The 20,090-nt window shown below is 37.5% G+C and overlaps 1 protein-coding gene across 50 annotated transcripts in view; it reads left to right on the top strand.

The window, feature by feature from the left end:
- The window catches only part of MBNL1 (muscleblind like splicing regulator 1), a 180,346-nt gene that overhangs the window by 144,626 nt on the left and 15,630 nt on the right, over positions 1 to 20,090 (top strand). For 25 of the 50 annotated variants that reach the window (XM_067033550.1, XM_067033540.1, XM_059065606.2 and 22 more), the window contains 4 exons: positions 4,922 to 5,113; positions 15,727 to 15,984; positions 17,157 to 17,210; positions 18,094 to 18,247. In XM_067033550.1, the coding sequence (XP_066889651.1) occupies positions 4,922 to 5,113; positions 15,727 to 15,984; positions 17,157 to 17,210; positions 18,094 to 18,247 (658 nt within the window). The remainder of the gene's footprint in view (positions 1 to 4,921; positions 5,114 to 15,726; positions 15,985 to 17,156; positions 17,211 to 18,093; positions 18,248 to 20,090) is intronic. The other 25 variants (XM_067033555.1, XM_067033547.1, XM_059065611.2 and 22 more) reach the window with 1 other exon arrangement.

Here is a 20,090-nt window from a genome sequence, read left to right as displayed (position 1 = left end):
TAAAAAAAGTGACGAACAAAAATAAAACAAATTAAATTTTAAATAAGCATACTCAAGAAGTTAATGATTAAAATTTGAGATTCAGAGGAAATAACACTAAATCTTTTTTAATGTTCAAACATGTATACCAGAAAATATTTAATCTATTTGCTAGTTAGTTTCTGTGGCAGAGAAAAACAGCAAATCCATAAAGATATTTGTTAAGCAGATGTCTGTAGAGGACCTGTATAGATGCCAAGTGCAGGATGTGCAAAGTGGACAAAGCACAGCGCACGAGGCCGCACTCTGAGAGCCCAAGTACAAGAGACGGTTACGTAAACACACCTGGTGAGATCAATGCTGAATTCCAGTGACGAAGAATTACGTAGGGACAGAGGGTAGGAAGAGCCCCTTCATAGTTGGAGGTGTGCGTGGATCAGGGCCAACTTTGAGAAACAGTCCTGATTCTTGAAGCCTAATTAGGAATTAAACATTTGGGCTGGACAGGAGCAACCTTCACCGTGGAGGGAAAACGATGTTCAAAAGCAGGGAGCAGGGGCTTCCCCGGTGGCGCAGTGGTTGAGAGTCCGCCTGCCGACGCAGGGGACGCGGGTTCGTGCCCCAGTCCGGGAGGATCCCGCGTGCCGCGGAGCGGCTGGGCCCGTGAGCCGTGGCCGCTGAGCCTGCGCGTCCGGAGCCTGTGCTCCGCAACGGGAGAGGCCACAGCGGTGAGAGGCCCGCGTACCGCAAAAAAAAAAAAAGCAGGGAGCCATAGGAAGCACATATGCTTAGAGACCTCACATAGAACCTGAAAACTGGGCCTATTTCTGTATTTAAATAGTAGAAGACCACATAGTATATGGACTCGGATTTCCCCAGGAGCTTTAAAAAATACTGCTGCCTAGAGCTTCTGATGAGTAGAGAGTGCCAGGGAGTTCTGGGCTTCAAGTCGTCCAGGTGACTCTGTTGGACAGCCAGCATTGAGAACCACTGGGTTTAGAACCACCTGGACTTAAAACACACCGTTGTCTAAATCCTAGGCCTTGCGTGCACTCATCGGTGACCATGGGCACATAATCTCTGTGAGCCCTTTCCCTCATCTGCAAAATGAAACTAATAATATCCACCTGACAAGGCTGTAATTTATTCACGCTTTCATTCATTCATTCACTCACTCAAACACTTATTCAGTGTGTATTTATTGAGGGCCTACTGTGTGCCAGGCACCGTTCTTGGTTCTGGGAATTTAGTAGTGAACTAAACATGTATCCCCTCCTCCTTGTAACAAAAGCAGCGGAGCTTTTGCTTTCGTTTGCTCCAAGGAGTTTATACTCTACTCTTATGAGGATTAAATAGAATAACATAGGTAAAGCGCTTAGCACAATGCCTGGCACACAATAAATAGAATTAGTGTAATAATCACGTTGGCACACATTTAACGAGGGTCATAATGTGAAATTGAATAACATTTTCATTCATAATAAAGCCTGATTACCGTAATGGAATCAAATGTCTCATTTAAAACAAACAAGTGATTAGCCCATAAATGCACCAGCATTAGTAAGATTGCAGTTTGTTTGTCTCTGCTTGGGATGTTCACTGGCAAAAGGCAATCATAAACCAGCCTTTTATGCCTTCTGGGAGCAAAGATATCTGTAAATCATTATTACAAGGATATAGTCAGTATCAGATACACGTGTCAATTACATAGTTATGTTATCCTGTGGTTACTCCGGAGAAAATAGGATGCTGCTTGATAATACCATTGTATTCGCATCCGTCTTTGCGATTCTGCTGAATCCTCTGCAGGATGGCTTTTGCGATAGAGAATTGGCAGTGCCACAGCTCAAGTGCTTCGCTAATCTGATTAGAGCATTCTGATGGTGACCCACCTCCAGCAAGGCGCTCTTTGAAAAAGGGGCATGACAGATTTACAGAAATGCAAAAGAAATGAAGGGATGCTGCACTTCACTGGGTTCTTTGGGCAGCTGTTAGAATCCAGTTTCAAAGTATAGAGCTATTATCATCGATTGTCTGCCTGTTCGGCTAATAACTCTTTATCTGGAGAGGGAGCAGTCGGCGATAATGTTTGTTGAATGGTTGATGTTTTAGAATTTTAGAAGCTGCTGCAGGTTTTACTTGGGGACAGTGCCCTAAAGTTCTTCAGATTTGAATTTTTTCTGCTGAATTGTCAGAAGATTAATTCATGTTGACCACTCTGTAGAAACAATCTAGTGGAAAAATTGTTTCCAGTTAATGAGTATTTTTATCTCATAAAAGTATTCTTTTATCTGTAATACGCAACTGCTACACTATACGCGTTGCAGATTATAAATTGGTTGCATTCAGTGATATTTAACAGAGCTGAATTTTACTGGCCATGGATCTTATTTTCTTAAAATAAGAATGCTTTTCCTCCCTCCATCAGTCTGTCAGTTTGACCTCTGCTTCTAAACAATTATAGTAGATTGAGCAAAGTGACATAAACATCCCAGTAACTTTCTGAAGTATACATATACATTTAAAGTACCCTCTCTGGAAATACATATTAATTCATAGCAAGAATTAACATTGACTAGCTCTGTTCTCCATATTCTAAACTAGTCTTTTAGTCTTCTGTGCTAAATTTCTTATAATTCTTAAATATCTAAGAGAAAAATTAGAGTGTTTTTCTGGCTGAAATGTCACATATTGTGTCTGACAGTACGTAACAGTGTAAGTTTAACCTGAATATTTCTGAATAGAGATCCAAGTTCAACAGGTATTTACTATACAGGTCACAGCTCTTGTGTCGCTGCTGCCTCGGCAGGCCGGCAATCAGCGAAGCAGTATCAGATCAGCTGCTGTTTGAATCAGTAACTGCTGATAGATGGAGATTGCTCTGGGCCCCAGTTGCTGACAGGTTATTGATTGTTAATATCTGGAACCCCCAATAGTTTCCTGTTGTCTTTGGGGTAGCTGCCTTGGGCAGGGATGGAACTGGGGACCGGAGGTATTACTTTAGGCGACTTCATCAAGAGCCATCGACCTGGCGGGGCAACTAACCGTGGCATTCAAACCACCAACACATGAGGCACAATAATTATTTAAATTTGAAGCTATCGATGGAATCCGTGGTATATTGTTTATTCACCCCAGTAAATCAAATTATGTATTAAATACTCTACATTACATGGTCTTCTTAGTAAGACTGGATATGCTAGCTGCAACTATTTTGTCCTAAAACAATTTGTGAAGTCACGAGAAGGCTGTATCCTTTAGGATAGGAATTTTCAGCCTCAGCACCGTTGACATTTGGGGCTGGGTGTAATAAGTCTTTGTTACGAGGGACTGTTGTGTGTTATAGGACACTTAGCAGCCTCTACCCATTAGATGCAGCTGGCACCCCCCCAGCTGTGACAACCAAAAATGTCCCCTGATATTGCAAAATGTCCCCTGTGAGACAAAATCACCCATAATTGAGAACCACTGCCCCAAGAAAAAAGGAATACTTGAAGTCTGTTTTACTCTTCTAAATACAGGATGAGTCAGGGCCAAATTAGTTAAAGGATATATTTTATTTTTTTAAAGATATTTCTTCTGAGCTATAAGAATTACTTTTGTAACATATACATCTTGATTGCATAAAACCTTACACCAAAACTCTCTTGAATACTAAATAAACTCCGGGGTCCTCTAACTTCTTATTCCTATCAGAGGGAAGAATTATCGACATTCTCATGTCCCTTTGTTTCTAAAAGATATTTCTGTGATTCTATTCCTTACTACAGGGTAAAGATAACAAGTTGTTTAAAATTACCTTAAAGAACAGGAACCATTTTGTCCATTTGTTTTTGTGTTTTGGAAACAAACATTATTATTACACACAGCATTAACCATCGAGAATGAAAACTCCATTGAATTAGGAAGTTGAAAATTTACCACCAATAAGGTGGAAAATTGTGCTAGGTTATCTTTTGAAAACTGGAAAAGCACATTGTTAAAATAGATTTCAGGGAAATTATTTAATTTTACTCAAAGACAGATATATTTCCTGATATGCAAATTTTCATATCAACAAATAGAAACCATTTCAGTATATTCATGAAAACATTTCTGGCAAAAAAAAAAATCTTTCTTGTAGCGTTTTATTCATTGCTACTATATATGTATTTCCTTGAGCAATCATAATGCATTTCTTTAGAAGTGTTCTTTTTCAGACTTCACATTTCAGAATAGTCTCTCCCTAGTAAGCTGAATTCGTTAAGTATCTCACAAAGGTGTAATAGGGTGATGGAAGATACATAATTTCCCCAGGAAAACCTGCAACAAATATATATGCCAAATACTTTATCTTACATGCTCAAAAGAAATGGTGTCATCATCACCTTTCATGTATCCCATAAGATTTATTCACAGTTTACATTGACTGTGAAATTCTGCTATCCATTGTAAGTTCTGCTTTATTTATTCTAGATAATAGGACACTTGCAGCCTATTAACAGTTGTAAACAGATCTTTTAAGTACATCTGACATAGCAATTATGAAATGTATTTCTTAGACAAGTTTCCAGGATTAAATCAGGACAAAGGTAGAGATTAGGTAACCACAAGAAGTTTCTGTATTGAATGGTTGAGCTATTTTTCAAAAAGAAATTGCAAGTATTATAGACCCCAAGCTTCAAAATCCCAGTGGAAAATTGAATGGACAATTTTACCCATTGTATTTTAGGAAAACATTGATTTGATGAATGCTTATTTTAAGAAACATTCTTATCCTAAATGAGAGTAAATACACATACTGTTAACTGGAGAGAGGGAGGGAGGGAAAGAGGAAGCAAAGGAAGAATGGATTATGGATGGATGCATGGATACATGGATGGAGGATAGATATATAATTGCAGGATATCAACTTTGAACCAAGACCTGCCGATTAAATTTTGCTTTGTATTTTATTTTTCAGCCAATGTTTTCAGTTGCACCAAGCTTAGCCACCAATGCATCAGCAGCCTTTAATCCCTACCTGGGACCTGTTTCCCCAAGCCTGGTTCCAGCAGAGATCTTGCCGACCGCACCAATGTTGGTTACGGGGAATCCTGGGGTCCCTGTACCTGCAGCAGCTGCACAGAAATTAATGCGGACAGACAGACTTGAGGTAGGAGTGATTCGTTGGTGTCTTTGTGTATTCCATTCTAAATTTCAGAGTGTGCTCTTTGTTTATTTCTTCCAGGGCCATAAAGGTTAAAAACAATTCAAAGCAGAGGTTTTGGTTTAGTGTTTGGAGCCTTTGGCTAGAATATAGATATGCTGTATTTGATGAATGTAACATTTATAGAAGCCACAACATCCGTATGTAGAATAATGGGTAGTCCCCGTGATGCTTGCTCTCATAAAGATGTTATTTAGTTACTATCTACAAACTGTTTCAAAATTTATCGTTGCAAGTTTCCTCATAAGCCTCATAGTAGTTTGGTTGGAATAGCAAGGCAGCGTTGTTTGTGAAATGTGATTATAAGTTTTTAAATTGTAAATTGGGTGATGCTCTCAGTCTTAGAGTCAAGGATGATCAGATGTATGTACTTTGCTACAGGAAACATAAAGATACAAATCTTACGTTGAAGTGGTTGTTGAGAATTTTAGCATGGCTGTAAATTAGTGAACTTGGTAAACTCTAGATGAAGGGGGAAAATGGCAACATTACCGTACATTGAAGCTCTCAAATCTAGCATTGGTGTCCATATAAAGAGCAAATGAGCTCTTCCTCTTTTCCCTGGTTAGCATGAGGCAATACTTAGTGCTGAGAACTTTTACGTGTCTTAATTACTGAGAAAGCAGGAAAACAAGGCCATTGTGTGAACATAATTGACTCTAATAATTTATCAGTTTAGCAGGAATTTATTTAATAAGCACCAGTTTTTTGTTTATTAAGTTTCATTGCATGCACTACAAAGGATCTCAGATTTCAGAGTAGTTAAAACCGCCACCATCTTTTTGACGGTCATAATAATAGTTGATATTTATTGCTTATTTACTATTTACCAATCACAGCGTTACCCCTTCGTATGCAACACACATTTAATCCCCAAAACAATCTTATGAGGAAGATACTATCATTAACTCCATTTAACAGGGTGATGAATTTATGGAGAGAGATGTAACATAACTTATTCAAGGTCACGGTGGGTAGGATGTTCCCGCAGGGTATGCACTCAGAACTACATTTTCAAACACCTAGTATATTACTCTCCCTTCCCATACAGGTGATAGTACAAAGAGGAGGCAGCAAATTTTGGCTTGTATGTTCCCTTTAGAGTTTTCCTTTGTTTGTTTATTTTAGGCTTATTTTTTACCTTTCATTGAACCGTTTTGGAAAAAGCTACTAATTACAAGAGTTCCACAAGGAGAACTCAGGAAGGATGTTGAGACTTAATTGCATGCCCTCTATCCGCCAAGGACTCTGCTGTGTGCTAGAGATAACACCTTGACTTGTGGGTGGTTTGTCATTGCACAATTGTTCTTGCTCAATGATTAACTAATGCTGTTTGCAGATAAACTAGGAGGAAATTTAAGAAATTTTAAATATTTAAAAATTATTAGATGCTCAAGGTAAGAATCATCCCTCCCCCTTCCCCCCCTCCCCCAGCCGACCTTTCTGAAGCAAACCCTGGGTTCATAATGTGTAATTGTTGATTGTTTAATGGGAACCAAATAGGCAGCCTGAGATGAACTTGATAGAGTTAATTATTAATAGGAGATGATATTCATAAAGCTGAGAACGTCTCTATTTAAACCTCTGTCAAAGAACCTCTTTAAAAGGCTGATCGTGTGGTCAGAACTCTTTTAAACTAATCCTCCCACAATTCTAGGTAGTCTGTAATTGGTTATATTTTGTATGGTGGTTAGTTAAAATGAAGACTTCTGTCTTTTTGTTTTGTTTTGTTCTTCTTTTGCAAGAAGCAACATTGAGTATTTTGTCTGTCTTCCTTTCCCATAGTCAAAGCGAGTGGCTACTGTTGCAATGGCTGTCATTTCCTTTTAAGCCCAATTCCACTTATCTAAATACCTGATGGTAGGGCAGCTTCCTTATTCTCCTTCACGGGATCTGACTCAATGTCACAGTTACAACCTGTTAGGATGTTGCAATGTGAAGCTAAGGGGCACCTTTCTGCCAGCACTTGTGATTTTAGACACTTCTGTCTTCAGGGTATTTCCTCTCATGCTAATTGCACTACATCTTGGAGTCTAAAAGACACGGCAGTAAGTGCACACAGTTAATTTACACATTTAGTTATTTGGGGTTTAAATCTATACTCTATTTTTAACTCATGGAACTCCCAAGTACATTTTAGAATTTTGAGTTCCTTTTGAGGTGAACAGATTTTGAATCAGTTAAAATGTTGGCCAGTTCTTCTTGCCACTTCTTTCTCTCTTTGGCTACAAAATAGGCAATGAAGAAGTTAAAGACTTGGTAGGTATCAGCCTTCTGGTTCACTTTAGAAGAATGAACACAAATTCATATTTATAGTACCCAGTGTGCTACTACAAAAAAGGTTCAATTGAAAAACAGGAATCGATTCCAAGAATTAGTGCTGGTGATTTTGCTAGTTAGGGGAGTAAGCATAGGTCAAGTTTTTTATATTTTCTGAGCTTCATATTCCACACATATTAAATTAGGGGAATATACCAGATAATCTCTAAGATCACCTCCAGCTAGAACATTCTAGGTGAAATTTAGGTCATTTTCCTGTGCTTAATGGCAGCCACAAACTACTGAAAAGGTATTTAATGTATAAATAACACACACACCTAAGCTTTCTGTCACTTTTCATATTAACCATTCTTTGTTGGATATCTTTTAAAAGACCTTGTAGCTGCATACTTTCTGTGCTGTAAAATTCAGTCTTCGGGGTTTTCTCTAAAGAGAAGCAAATCTCCTGAATATCAGTCACTGAAATGAGGCTTTTAAAATTCTCTTTTGTGACCTTGGGATGCCTTTGTGTAATTTTCAAGTAGTGGTCATTTTCAATGATTATTTTAAGAAATTGTTAAAATCTGTAGGTACTGGAAAGGACTAAGGTTTTTACTCATATCTTTGCTTCATTACAAAGAGTTGGTAATTAAAGAAGTCATTGTTTGACTTATTTTCACTGACACACCATTTTTTATGGTACAAGAAGGATCCATGAATGCATTTATTCTCTTGTTTATTCAACAATATCCAGTGAAGAACTGTTGAACATCTTTCACGTAAAAACTGTTGTAAGGAATATCTTGAAGCCTTAAAAGGTTATCAGCTGTGTTATTAACAACAAGAAAAGGTCCACCAGAATAGTGCCAAGCTCATAAATGGTGTCCAGCAACTTGGTCAGTGAAGGAATAAATGAGTCAGTCAACCAGTTAATCAATTAATTAATCACAGACCGATACATGCCCTTATTCAGAGCTTAGGGTAATGTAACAGAAGAGATAAAATATGACACATTTTAAACGTGTGTTAGCACTCTCCTTGAGAACATGTTTACATTTTGAACATTCCAGCTACAAATTATGGCATCTAGTTCATGCCCCTAGTCCTAGAGCAATGGTTTTCAAGCTTTACTGTGATTAGAATCACTTGGGGTGATTGTGAAAAATGCAGGGCCTGGGAATTCCCTGGCGGTCCAATGGTTAGGACTGGGGCTTTCACTGCCCAGGGCCTGGGTTCTAGCCCTGGTCAGGGAACTAAGATCCCACAAGCCACACAGCACAGCCAAAAAAAAAACAAAAAAAATTAAAAGCTAAAAAAAACATTTTTAATGCAGGGCCTCATCCCCACAGACTGATTTGGTGGGTCTTTAGCGGGTCTCTGGAATCCTCTGTACAGATCTGCCAGGTGATTCTAGATGCGAATGTTCTATAAAATACCCGTTCCAGGGGATGCCAGCACCTGTTGTTTAAGTCTTAACTTTTCATCATTTACCTCATGTATAGTTACTTGTGTACAAAAATCTTCCTCCTCCAATGCATTGAGCATTCCACATTTTGTGAAATTGCTGAGAACACAATGTCCAGCATTATGAAATATTTTAAGCAATTGGTGATCATTTTTAGGGTAATTTATACTGCATAACAGCATTAACCAAACAAAAAACAAACCAGTGGCCACATATTTCATATGCGGATGGAGACATGAGATTGCCATTTCGTGGACTACATCGTTTTTATATCAGTAGTCTTTATGACAAAAACATATGACATAGTCCAGGAAAGGTGAGCAAACCACTCGGCTTCCGATACGTTTCAGTTAAAGTTTGTTTTAAAATAAAGTGTTCATGTGCCGAAAGTTTTATTCTACTGAGGTAATCATGACATGAATTTCTAATTCAGACCACTGGATACTGAATGCTTCCACTACTTACTGACACAGAAGAGTCTAGGGACTTTTTTCATATAGGCATAGAAACATAGGATACCTACTGCCTACACAAAAAAAGAGCATTTAAAGATAAATGTGGATTCAAGTGATAGTGAAAGGCATTCCTACATGACATTATTATAGGTGTTTAATGGATTTGTCATGATCTATTGCATATAAAAGGTGCAATTCAAAATAAGATTAGAAAAGCAAATGCTTTTAATAATATAAGAAAGGCTTATTGGGCTTCCCTGGTGGCGCAGTGGTTGAGGGTCCGCCTGCCGATGCAGGGGACGCGGGTTCGTGCCCCGGTCCGGGAGGATCCCACGTGCCGCGGAGCGGCTGGGCCCGTGAGCCGTGGCCGCTGAGCCTGCGCGTCCGGAGCCTGCGCTCCGCAACGGGAGAGGCCACAACAGTGAGAGGCCCACGCACCGCAAAAAAAAAAAGGAAGGCTTATTGATAGAATTATTTTACTTCCGTATTTTTGTAGAGAGTGTGGCTACTGCTTGTATGATATTTTAATTTCTTTAGAAAATTACCAAGAAATATTGAGTTGTGTGCACACAGGTCTATGTAGTCTACATTTTTTTAAATTGTAATAAGGCTTTAGAATGACTCTCTAAAATGTGGTCACACCCCCCCATTTAAAACATCTAGTCTCTGTCGATTGTTACTATCTGTGATTAGTTTGAGTTTTGTTTTAGAGATGATAGACTTGTAAGTTGTTTAAAATAAGGGAATTGATAATCCTGGCTTAGCCAACTCACATTTGCTGTTTTTCCACCAATTTCTTCATACGAATTAAAGCTAAAATGTCCCTATCTTTGCAGTTATTTAGAAGGAGTAATAAAGGTAACTATAGATTTGAACATTTAGCATATTGATGAGCTTGTTTCAGATGTCCTGTCATGCATAGAAATGAATCAATGAAAACCTGGCAGTGGATATAATGGGAATTTTTATTTAGTTCGTCATTCCTATATATTCAGATTTGATTTTTTTAAATTACATAAGGTCAAATGACAAATTCTTAGCTCTATCATCTATAGAAATATGCTTGTCTTCACTGGCTTGGTGGTAATGATAGGTTCCACCTTTTAGATTTCAAAGAAAACTCCCAGTTGATCTTAACAGAAATTCTCTGAGGTAGCTAAAGTAGATGTCTTTTTCTTCATTCTTTATAAAACGAGGTTCAGGTAGACCAAATTTGTACAATTATCAAATAAGAGACTGAAACTAGATCTCGCATCATCAGATATTTATCTTGGGAATGTAATTTTACAAACAATTAACTAAGATCATTTCCCCTAATCACCAGAATTTTAAGATGTGGATATTTGAGTTCTTTTTGCATTGAAAACACAGGTAATTTCTTTGTATTAGATTGTATATTCATGACCTGTAATGCTTTGGGTTCTTTGATAAAATTGTTGATTATCCAGTGATTTCTTCTGTAAAGTGTTGTGTTAGCTCAAACTTAATAAAGTCCATGATGCTTACTGTTGGAACAGCGGGTATGTATGTCCTTGAATAAGCTCCTTAATGTTGGCCATTAGGTTTAAATAGACTTCCCAAAGTATTAAAGTGCCCTGAGAGTCCCTTTTCCCTGTTACAATTAGCCCCTCTCTTCCTGCTTTGAATGTTAGCCTGGTTTTGAATAAGTGCATACATTGACCTTAATTTCCTTATACTCTCAAGCCTTCACTTGCAAAGTAATGATGGATTTAATACTACTTATACAACCTATTATTATTTTGACCATTTCGAAATATGTTTGTCATGTTTATAGAAATTGAGATCAAATAACAGAACTGTTTAACCAGGTTTGTATAGTGTGTTTTAAGCTATCTGTACATTATCTTATTCAGTATTCATGATTCCAGAGCTAGTAAATATAAACACTAGACAGAACCGAAAATTTATCGTTTCAAACTCTATTCTCTTTCTACCCTACTACTGATATTTAATTAACAAAAGAAGGTTTATGTAGAATTAATTTCGATTTCCTTGGGAAGTTTTTCTGATGGCTTTTTCTTTTGATTATTTAAAGTTTATGTGCCAAAGGTGTTTTTCTGGAAATGGAATTTAGTACTTTAATGTTTTCAGTGAATATTTTTATTGAAATGACGGTTTTCACTGTAAAAGCAAAAAACTGAACCTGATTTCCAAAGCAAATCCTGCCTTAATACTTTTTTTTAAAATTGCAGTCTAGTTGATTTACAGTGTTGTGTTAGTTTCAGGTGTACAGCAAAGTGAGTCAGTTATATGTATACATATATCCACTCATTTTTAGATTCTTTTCCCATAGAGGCCATTACAGAGTACTGAGTAGAGTTCCCTGTGCTATACAGTAGGTCCTTATTAATTATCGATTTTATATATAATAGTGTGTATAGGTCAACTGCCTTAATACTTATAGTACATTATAAGTACTCAGACTTACATTCTTTTTGATTGAAGCACGTTATGTGTTTAGCTAATACCAGTAGATGGAATTATTTTCATCTAGATTTGAAAACCACTTTACCAAACTGTAAAAAGTACTTATATATGTTGACCCACTAATGACATTTCTGCACATTTATCCTTAGGGAATGAGTTTTTAGAGCGTGGTCATGAATATACTCTTTGCAACGTTATTTGTAATATGGGAGTATTGGAAATAATCTAGATGTTCTCTGAAAGGGTTACTTATATTGTACACATCTATTTTTATGGAATTTGATGCAGCCAGCAAAAATGACGACTCAGGACACTACTAAGTAAGACAGACAAACAAAAAGCTTATGCTACATTGTTGAGCAAAAACAGATCACCAAGTAATAGCCATACTATAGTTACAACTATTTGAAAAATATGTTCGTGCAGAAGATTGGATGAGAATAGGAAAGAGAGCCATAATGTTGTTAGTATTTTCAAATTTAATTTTATCTTCTTTGTTCCAAATTCTTTGTATGGTAAATTACGCAGTTTCTTAGCCTGATTTGAATTATAAGGTTCGATTTGTTGAAACGTTTTCTGTCAATTATAATTGGTAACACAGCACTACAGCTAAGAGGTTTCTTTGGGGGAAGGAACGCAGTCTAAAGTTTTCTTGAGTTTATCGGGCCAAACCCATACTCAGCAGTCAAGGGATAGATCCCATTTTATTGATGGTCATTATTAGAGAAAAATCTGTTTGAAACGTTCTGGGAAGTTTGTTCTGTTTGGATAGGTACCCAACAATCCATATATACATCCAAAGCTTGGCAAACTTCTCTAGCCCCTCTAGCCTTGTAGCTCTCACCGGTACCAGTTTTCACAAGAGATTTTCAATTTCTTCTCTATTTTTTTCAAAGGCAAGAATAATAGGAGAACAGCTATTTCAGTATATTTCTTCTGTTCCATTTCTCTTGTCAGGAGGAACCTTAAGTTGGAAAAAAAAAATAAAACAGTCAAATGTGTATCATGCAAAAACAGTTAACTAAGTTCTTGGAACATCAGAAAAGGCTGGATTTAGGAACAAAATTCTGAGTTAACTGCTAGTTATCAACTCCGCTTAAATGTTCTTTAGAATTCTCCCTCAATGCATCCTGCAAGACAGTAAAGCGTACAGAACTGTAATAAACCAATTATTAAGCTATACAAACCACACTGACACATGCATAAAGCAAATGGAGAGGGACGATAAGGGGTCTTAGAATGATCCTCTTTATGCAACCTGATTTTACGTTCACGTCCCTGAAAATAAAAAGAGCGTTGAGATGGACAGAGAAATAAAAAGTCAAAGTCAGCCTGGCACTCAGGCTATATTTTGGGAGAACGATGCTCAAATTTCTGGCACCAGCACTGGCATATTTGTTTTTGAAAAATTGCAAACCTTTGATTTTAATAGTTATTCAAGATCCTACAGATAGACTACCTTCAGATCTTCTTTCTTGTCGGTGTGGCAAAGAGTGAGAGAAATTGGAAAAGAGTGTTGGTTCAGTTCTGCCAGTTTCTTTGCGAGCATATTCGAGAAAGCAGGAATTACTGAAGAGCTAACAGCAGTAGTGTCCGAACACAGATGGTTTCCTATTGGATGAGGCCGCATTGACACAGATTTGTTTAAACAGAAAAGTAGCTTTTTTGTTTTATGCTGTGGTATCAATTTAGCATAATTTTACATATATACGTGAAGAGTTTTGTTTTATTTTTTGGCAGTACGCGGGCCTCTCACCGTTGCGGCCTCTCCCGTTGTGGAGCACAGGCTCCGGACGCGCAGGCTCAGCGGCCACGGCTCACGGGCCCAGCCGCTCCGTGGCATCTGGGATCTTCCCGGACCGGGGCGCGAACCCGCGTCCCCTGCATCGGCAGGCGGACTCTCAACCGCTGCGCCGCCAGGGAAGCCCTGTGAAGAGTTTTTATCTTCATTTAAATGTTCCTCTCTTCCTATTTAGATGGGTCTAATTTAGTGAGTGGGGATTTGTGGTGTAGAAAGCTGCACAGCTGATTCCAGTCCACAGTGAGAGTGGAGGACAATAGTTCTGGATAACAGCTTTACCGCTTTTGCTTTTGTATTCCTAATATCTCTCAGTGTCTGGTACAGAGTAGTTATTTAATAATTTTTAAAAATTACATAAATTGTGATGAATAGAGTTGGCTCATTGCTATGTGGAATGCAGTGCTTTAGCTAGCTTGAGGTTTCCAAATGGTGCAAGATGTCGTTTATAATGCTATTTTTAAGATATACCACGCTACAAATTATAGAGACCTTTTTAAAAGGAAGCACTTTCCTCAATAATGAGATATGGATGTAAAAGGGGGAAATGCCTAGAATTAAATGTGATCATTTCATGCACTTAAATCCAAGAAAATCTTTGTTTTTTTAAATCACAACGGGGTTCCCCCCCTTTTGTCCCCTTGATGAATTCCAAAAATGAGTATTCAGGGTCTGCATTCGCTCAGTTTGTGAAAAGATTTGTGAAAAACAAAACGGAAACATCCTTGAAGCATGAAGTAAGAGCATAAAAATATAAGGACATTCTGTGTTTAGATGGCCCTCTTGTGGTAAAAAGGTCAAACTATTCTGACTGAAGACAGCGCCGGCAACCTCTTTTTTCCTCTCTCTCTCTTTTTTTTTTTTTTGGTGGTACTTGGGCCTCTCACTGTCGTGGCCTCTCCCGTTGCGGAGCGCAGGCTCCGGACGCGCAGGCTCAGCGGCCACGGCTCACGGGCCCAGCCGCTCCGCGGCACGTGGGATCATCCCGGACCGGGGCACGAACCTGTGTCCCCTGCGTCGGCAGGCGGACTCTCAACCGCTGCGCCACCAGGGAAGCCCCGGCAACCTCTTGATTAGAGCAAGCACCATGACAAACTTTAATAGTTTAAGAGTCAAAATCGAGCAAATGAATGAAAAATAACCCATTTTCACCTTTCCCCAGGGACCCCATCCAAAATTAACAGATATAAAACAAACAGTAACAAAAACTAATCTTTTTCCATCTGCTTTTTGTAGCTACCAGGTAAATCTCTAATGATCAAAAACGTAGCTCTTGGAGACATTTTATGAAAAAGCTATCATTTTACTTTTTACACTTTCACTCTTAAATAATTTCTGATTAGCATAAAAGTTGCCAAAATAGAACCAAGAGTTCCTGCCTATCCTTCACCCAGCTTACCTAAATATTGACAGCTTACATAGCCATGTTACCACTCACAAAACCAGAAAATTAGCATTGATATGCTGCTATTAGTCAATCTACAGACCTTCATCAGATTTCACCAGTTGTCCTACCAACATCCTTTTTCTGACTCCAGGATCATTCAGTCTGTGACAGTGTCTCAATCTTTCTTTGTCTTTCATGACCTTGACACTTTGGAAGAGTACTGATCAGTCATTTTGTAAAACATCCTACCATTTTAGTTTGTCTGCTGTTTCCTCATGGTTAAATTCAGGTTATGCGTTCTCAGCAGTAATACAACAAATGTAATGTTGTATCCTTTTTTCAGTGCATCATATCAGTAGGTACATGATGTCATTATGTCTTTATTACTGGTGATATTAACTTTGATTGTTTGATTAAAGCGGTGTCTCCAGGGTTCTTCACTCTGTAAAGTTACTGTTTTCCCCCTTGGTAATGAATAAGTATATCAACATAATTTAAATTAGATATTTTACCATAATTAGTATCATACATGTGTTTTCTTTCTCATGGACATTTTACTGAAATGGGACTATAATTTGTATACCGAACTAAGAATGTTTTCAAGTTATTTTGTGGTTCCTTTGCAACTTATCTTTTCCCCTTTCATTTGTTGGCTTCTATCACCAGTCTTACACTTTAAGTTAAAATCTTCAGGAAGTTTCTACTTGTCCATGTTGACTGACCCCTGTGCCCTTAATGACCCCGTAGGTATGTCGAGAGTACCAGCGTGGCAATTGCAACAGAGGAGAGAACGATTGTCGGTTTGCCCATCCTGCTGACAGCACAATGATTGACACCAACGACAACACCGTCACCGTGTGTATGGATTACATCAAAGGGAGATGCTCTAGGGAAAAGTGCAAGTACTTTCACCCTCCCGCACACCTGCAAGCCAAGATCAAGGCTGCCCAATACCAGGTCAACCAGGCTGCTGCAGCACAGGCTGCAGCCACCGCAGCTGCCATGGTGAGTAGAGACCTCAGCTCAATCCTCGTTAACAGTCAAAACAGCAAAGTAAACAACTATATCTGACAACAAGCTATTCATTTATTAACCTTTTTTACAAAAATTTTTGCTGAAGATATGTTTGTTCAGGTATCCCAGACAATACATAATGAAGTTACCATTCAAAGAAGTGAGGGTAACTCCTCAAATGGTTCAGATTGCTCCTACCCTCGGCCTAGCTCTTAATACTGTGTCTTATTCTGGATATAGGGTTTCTGAAATTTCTGCTTTGTACAGAACACCTGTCTCCTTTTCGGTTTAACGATACTGCCATTTTCGGTCCTCCTATTTCTGTGTGCCATCTAATCAGCCATTGTTTTTCCTTCGGTGTGTTCTTTTGCACATCAAGGCTCTTCTCTACATGTATCTTGCTTTTAACCATAACAAAATCTGTAACTATTTAGGAGAATTGCTTCAACAAAATTGTTTTTAGAATTAGCTACAAGATTTTGAACAGCTTGCTATCTAGATAATCTTGAACAATATTGTGGCATAAACAGAACTGTAAAACTAGAGAAGCTTGCCTATGCCATTACGTAGAAAGGAGAAAGCGCAGTACTCAAGGAGGAGTTAGAAATTGGATCATTTAGAACAGATACTCAACTATATACTTAAGGTAAATTTTAATGTGATCTAATAGCTGATTTTAATGAGTCCATTTTTGTTCTTTGCTTAGCTGTTGTAATGTCCATTTTTTTTACATAAATATATGACTTAATCTTTAAAATATTCATAGAAAAGAACGCTGTGGTATTTCATAGCACAGTAAAATAATCACGAGAGAGGTCTTTTCTGTGTTTACGGATACTTGAGCAAAAATACAGAAGGCAGACTCTCTCCTCCTCTCTTCCTTTCACTCTTTTTTTTTTTTCTGTTAGAGTATCTTGTTTGTAATTAACTACAAAGAGGAGTTATCCTCCCAATAACAACTCAGTAGTGCCTTTATTGTGCATGCTTAGTCTTGTTATTCGTTGTATATGGCATTCCGATGATTTGTTTTTTTATTTGTTTTTTTCTCACCTACCCAAAAATGCACTGCTGCCCCCATGATGCACCTCTGCTTGCTGTTTATGTTAATGCGCTTGAACCCCACTGGCCCATTGCCATCATGTGCTCGCTGCCTGCTAATTAAGACTCAGTCGGCTGTCAAATCACTGAAGCGACCCCTCGAGGCAACCTTTGACCTGGTACTATGACCTTTCACCTTTTAGCTTGGCATGTAGCTTTATTGTAGATACAAGTTTTTTTTTTTTTTTTTTTAAATCTATTTAAAAATATATATTCCTTTTTCTGTTATAAAGTTGTAAAGTACAATGAAAAACTGAGTGTGGTTTCCTGACAAAATTAGTGGAAAGACTGTAATACAAGTCCCTGGACGGATATCATACAATGAAAGATTTCGAAAGCCCAGCAGCCCACATTCAGTTTAACTACATTGTAGAATATTCTAATGGAATACTTGAAGGACAATAAAAATGTATTTTTGGACTGTATATTTATGTACCTGTTTGGTTAGCATGGCTTTAGTGATAGAATTATTGACTTTTTAATATTTCTAGTTCAGTGTTTTAAGAAAAAAAAAAACTTGCATGCTCTGGGACATGTGCATGTTTAGGTAGACATGGGGGGAGGGGCAGAGCGGGACCGATTTTTATTTTACCCGTTTCGGTCACCCCGTACGATTAACTATTAACATTGCTTATACTCGTCAATCGTCATGGAGCTCGCAGTGCAGCTTTTCTTCTTTTCCCAAATCAGTGGCTTCCCCCAGAAAGCCTGAAGCATTATGGGACTTAAAACACTGTAACACGTTATAACATGTGCTCTCATACTAGTGGGGGTTTCCCCCCCCCCAAGACAAAAATAATGCTTCCTTTAAAGCTTTTATCTTGCTTTTTTTTTTTTCCCCCTTTAAATTTTTGTTTATTGGATGTTTTCTCCCCTTGGGTAGTTAAGTGCTCCGCTGCTTGCTTGCTCATGCTTTCTAACAATTTTAGCCTTCAACTGATTTTTCTTTTTTCTTTTTCTCTTTTTACTGGTATTTGTTTTTTATACTCATTCACTAAACAGGGAATTCCTCAAGCTGTACTTCCCCCATTACCAAAGAGGCCTGCTCTTGAAAAAACCAACGGTGCCACCGCAGTCTTTAACACTGGTATTTTCCAATACCAACAGGCTCTAGCCAACATGCAGTTACAACAGCATACAGCATTTCTCCCACCAGGTAAGGGGTTTGAGTTTATTAATAAATGAATCTGATGATCCGTGTAGAGTGCTACCGGTAGAGCAGATAAGCCACGCCCCCAGTTGTTTTTAGCCATAGAGCAGGTGGAAGGTAAGATGGAAACTTGTCTGAGGTATCTCCTATGGTTTTCCTTAAAAACTTAAGAATTTTAGCTTAATGAAAGATGGATTAGACAGCATTGATGTTTTATATATTTATTTTTGTTTGTGTAACTTGGAATTGAGCTAGAGTTCTTTTCTTTTGTTTTCTCTGTCCTCAACATCGTTACATGTCTGTCAAGCTATTTTATGACCCTTTCCTGCTGTAAGACCCCTTTGCCTTCATGATTCCATAGAGTTCATTTGAATTATATGAAATGACACCTTGCGGTTTTGATTTTTATTTTTCAGCCTTTTCGTTTTCAAGGTGGAGAATAAAAAACTGACTCTGTGTTCCAGAGCTCTTAAAAAGTGCTCTTATCAGTACCAGTCAGTATACATCACTTAAAATTGTGGCTCCTGAGCTAATACTGAAGTAGCCCTAAGTGCCCAGTGAAGTTTACATTTATTGTTGAGTTATACATTTGTGGTTTCAGTTGATTACAACTTAGTCAAATAAACATACTCTAGAACTATACACAAAGATATACAATTTAAAAACATAAATAATCGGAAAATTAGTTACCTGGAAATTTATATTTTTGCTCACTTATCATTTACTTCAGAAAACACACATTACACTTCTTCTAATCCGGAATTCAACTAACCAGAGACTCTAATCTTATTTTCCTCTTTACCTCTTAATCTTTCTAAAAAATTACCATGTGTTAAGAGATTTATTTAATACGACAATTTTATTAATTAAATTGATAAATTTATGACCAGATGTGTATGTCAGAGATCCAGCCCCGTTAGTATATTCTACTATGTTAACAGTATTTACAGTGCATTACGTTGAAAATGCCATGAGGGGATGTGATAATTTGTTTTTGAATAATGAGAATAAATTATATTCACGTTAGTTTTTACAGCTAAGCCCAACTTTATTTATATACAGCGCATCTTTGAAAACTAGCCATCCCTATGTAGAATATGTAGTAACAGTCAATGAACTAGAATATTCCACTAATTGAAATAGCCTGTCCTAGAACCACAGATAAAATGATATTTGTACTAATGATATAGTGTCTATCAAGTTGCAGTTTGTCCATTTTAGAACAGAAATTAAATCATTTTGATCTGTAGGGTATTTGTTGCATTCTGAGGGAAAAGTCACATTTGTTTTAAGTTTTATAAGATTAAAAATTTTCTTCTCAACGTATACAGTTTTTCAGAGATTTCCAGAAATGGATCTTTTTGCTTTAGTATATAAATTGCATGCCCCTGGATTTATGCTGTCTCCAACAAATAATCTATCAATTTTTCTATAGTCAGATCAGTAGAGAAAGTTTCAAGGGATTGTATGTAACTACCATAATCTCTTTGAAGAAATTAAAAATTATTTTTGTCAGTTTATGTCATTGAATCAAACATTACTACTAGAAATGACAGTTTCCCTATTTAAAAATCTAAAAATAAAAACAAATCTAACTTGTTCCATAAATTATTTAAAGAAACCTAAAGTAATCTGTTTTATCAAATGGGTTTTGCATCAGTTTCTCCAAAAACATTCAAATGACTGAAGATTTTTCTAAATAAGTATAATCATTAATTGCGTGATATGCATGACTCTGACTTATGACAATAGTCTCTCCCTGGAATGGTTTTTAGTCTGTGGATAGGACAGAGCAAAAGATGATAGATAGGTAAGGTCAAGTCAGAGAAAAACAATAAATGCCTTCTTA

The sequence above is a fragment of the Kogia breviceps genome, chromosome 5 (genome assembly GCF_026419965.1).
Source record: "Kogia breviceps isolate mKogBre1 chromosome 5, mKogBre1 haplotype 1, whole genome shotgun sequence".
Lineage (NCBI taxonomy): Eukaryota > Metazoa > Chordata > Mammalia > Artiodactyla > Physeteridae > Kogia > Kogia breviceps.
This window is presented reverse-complemented; position numbering and strand designations above follow the sequence as displayed.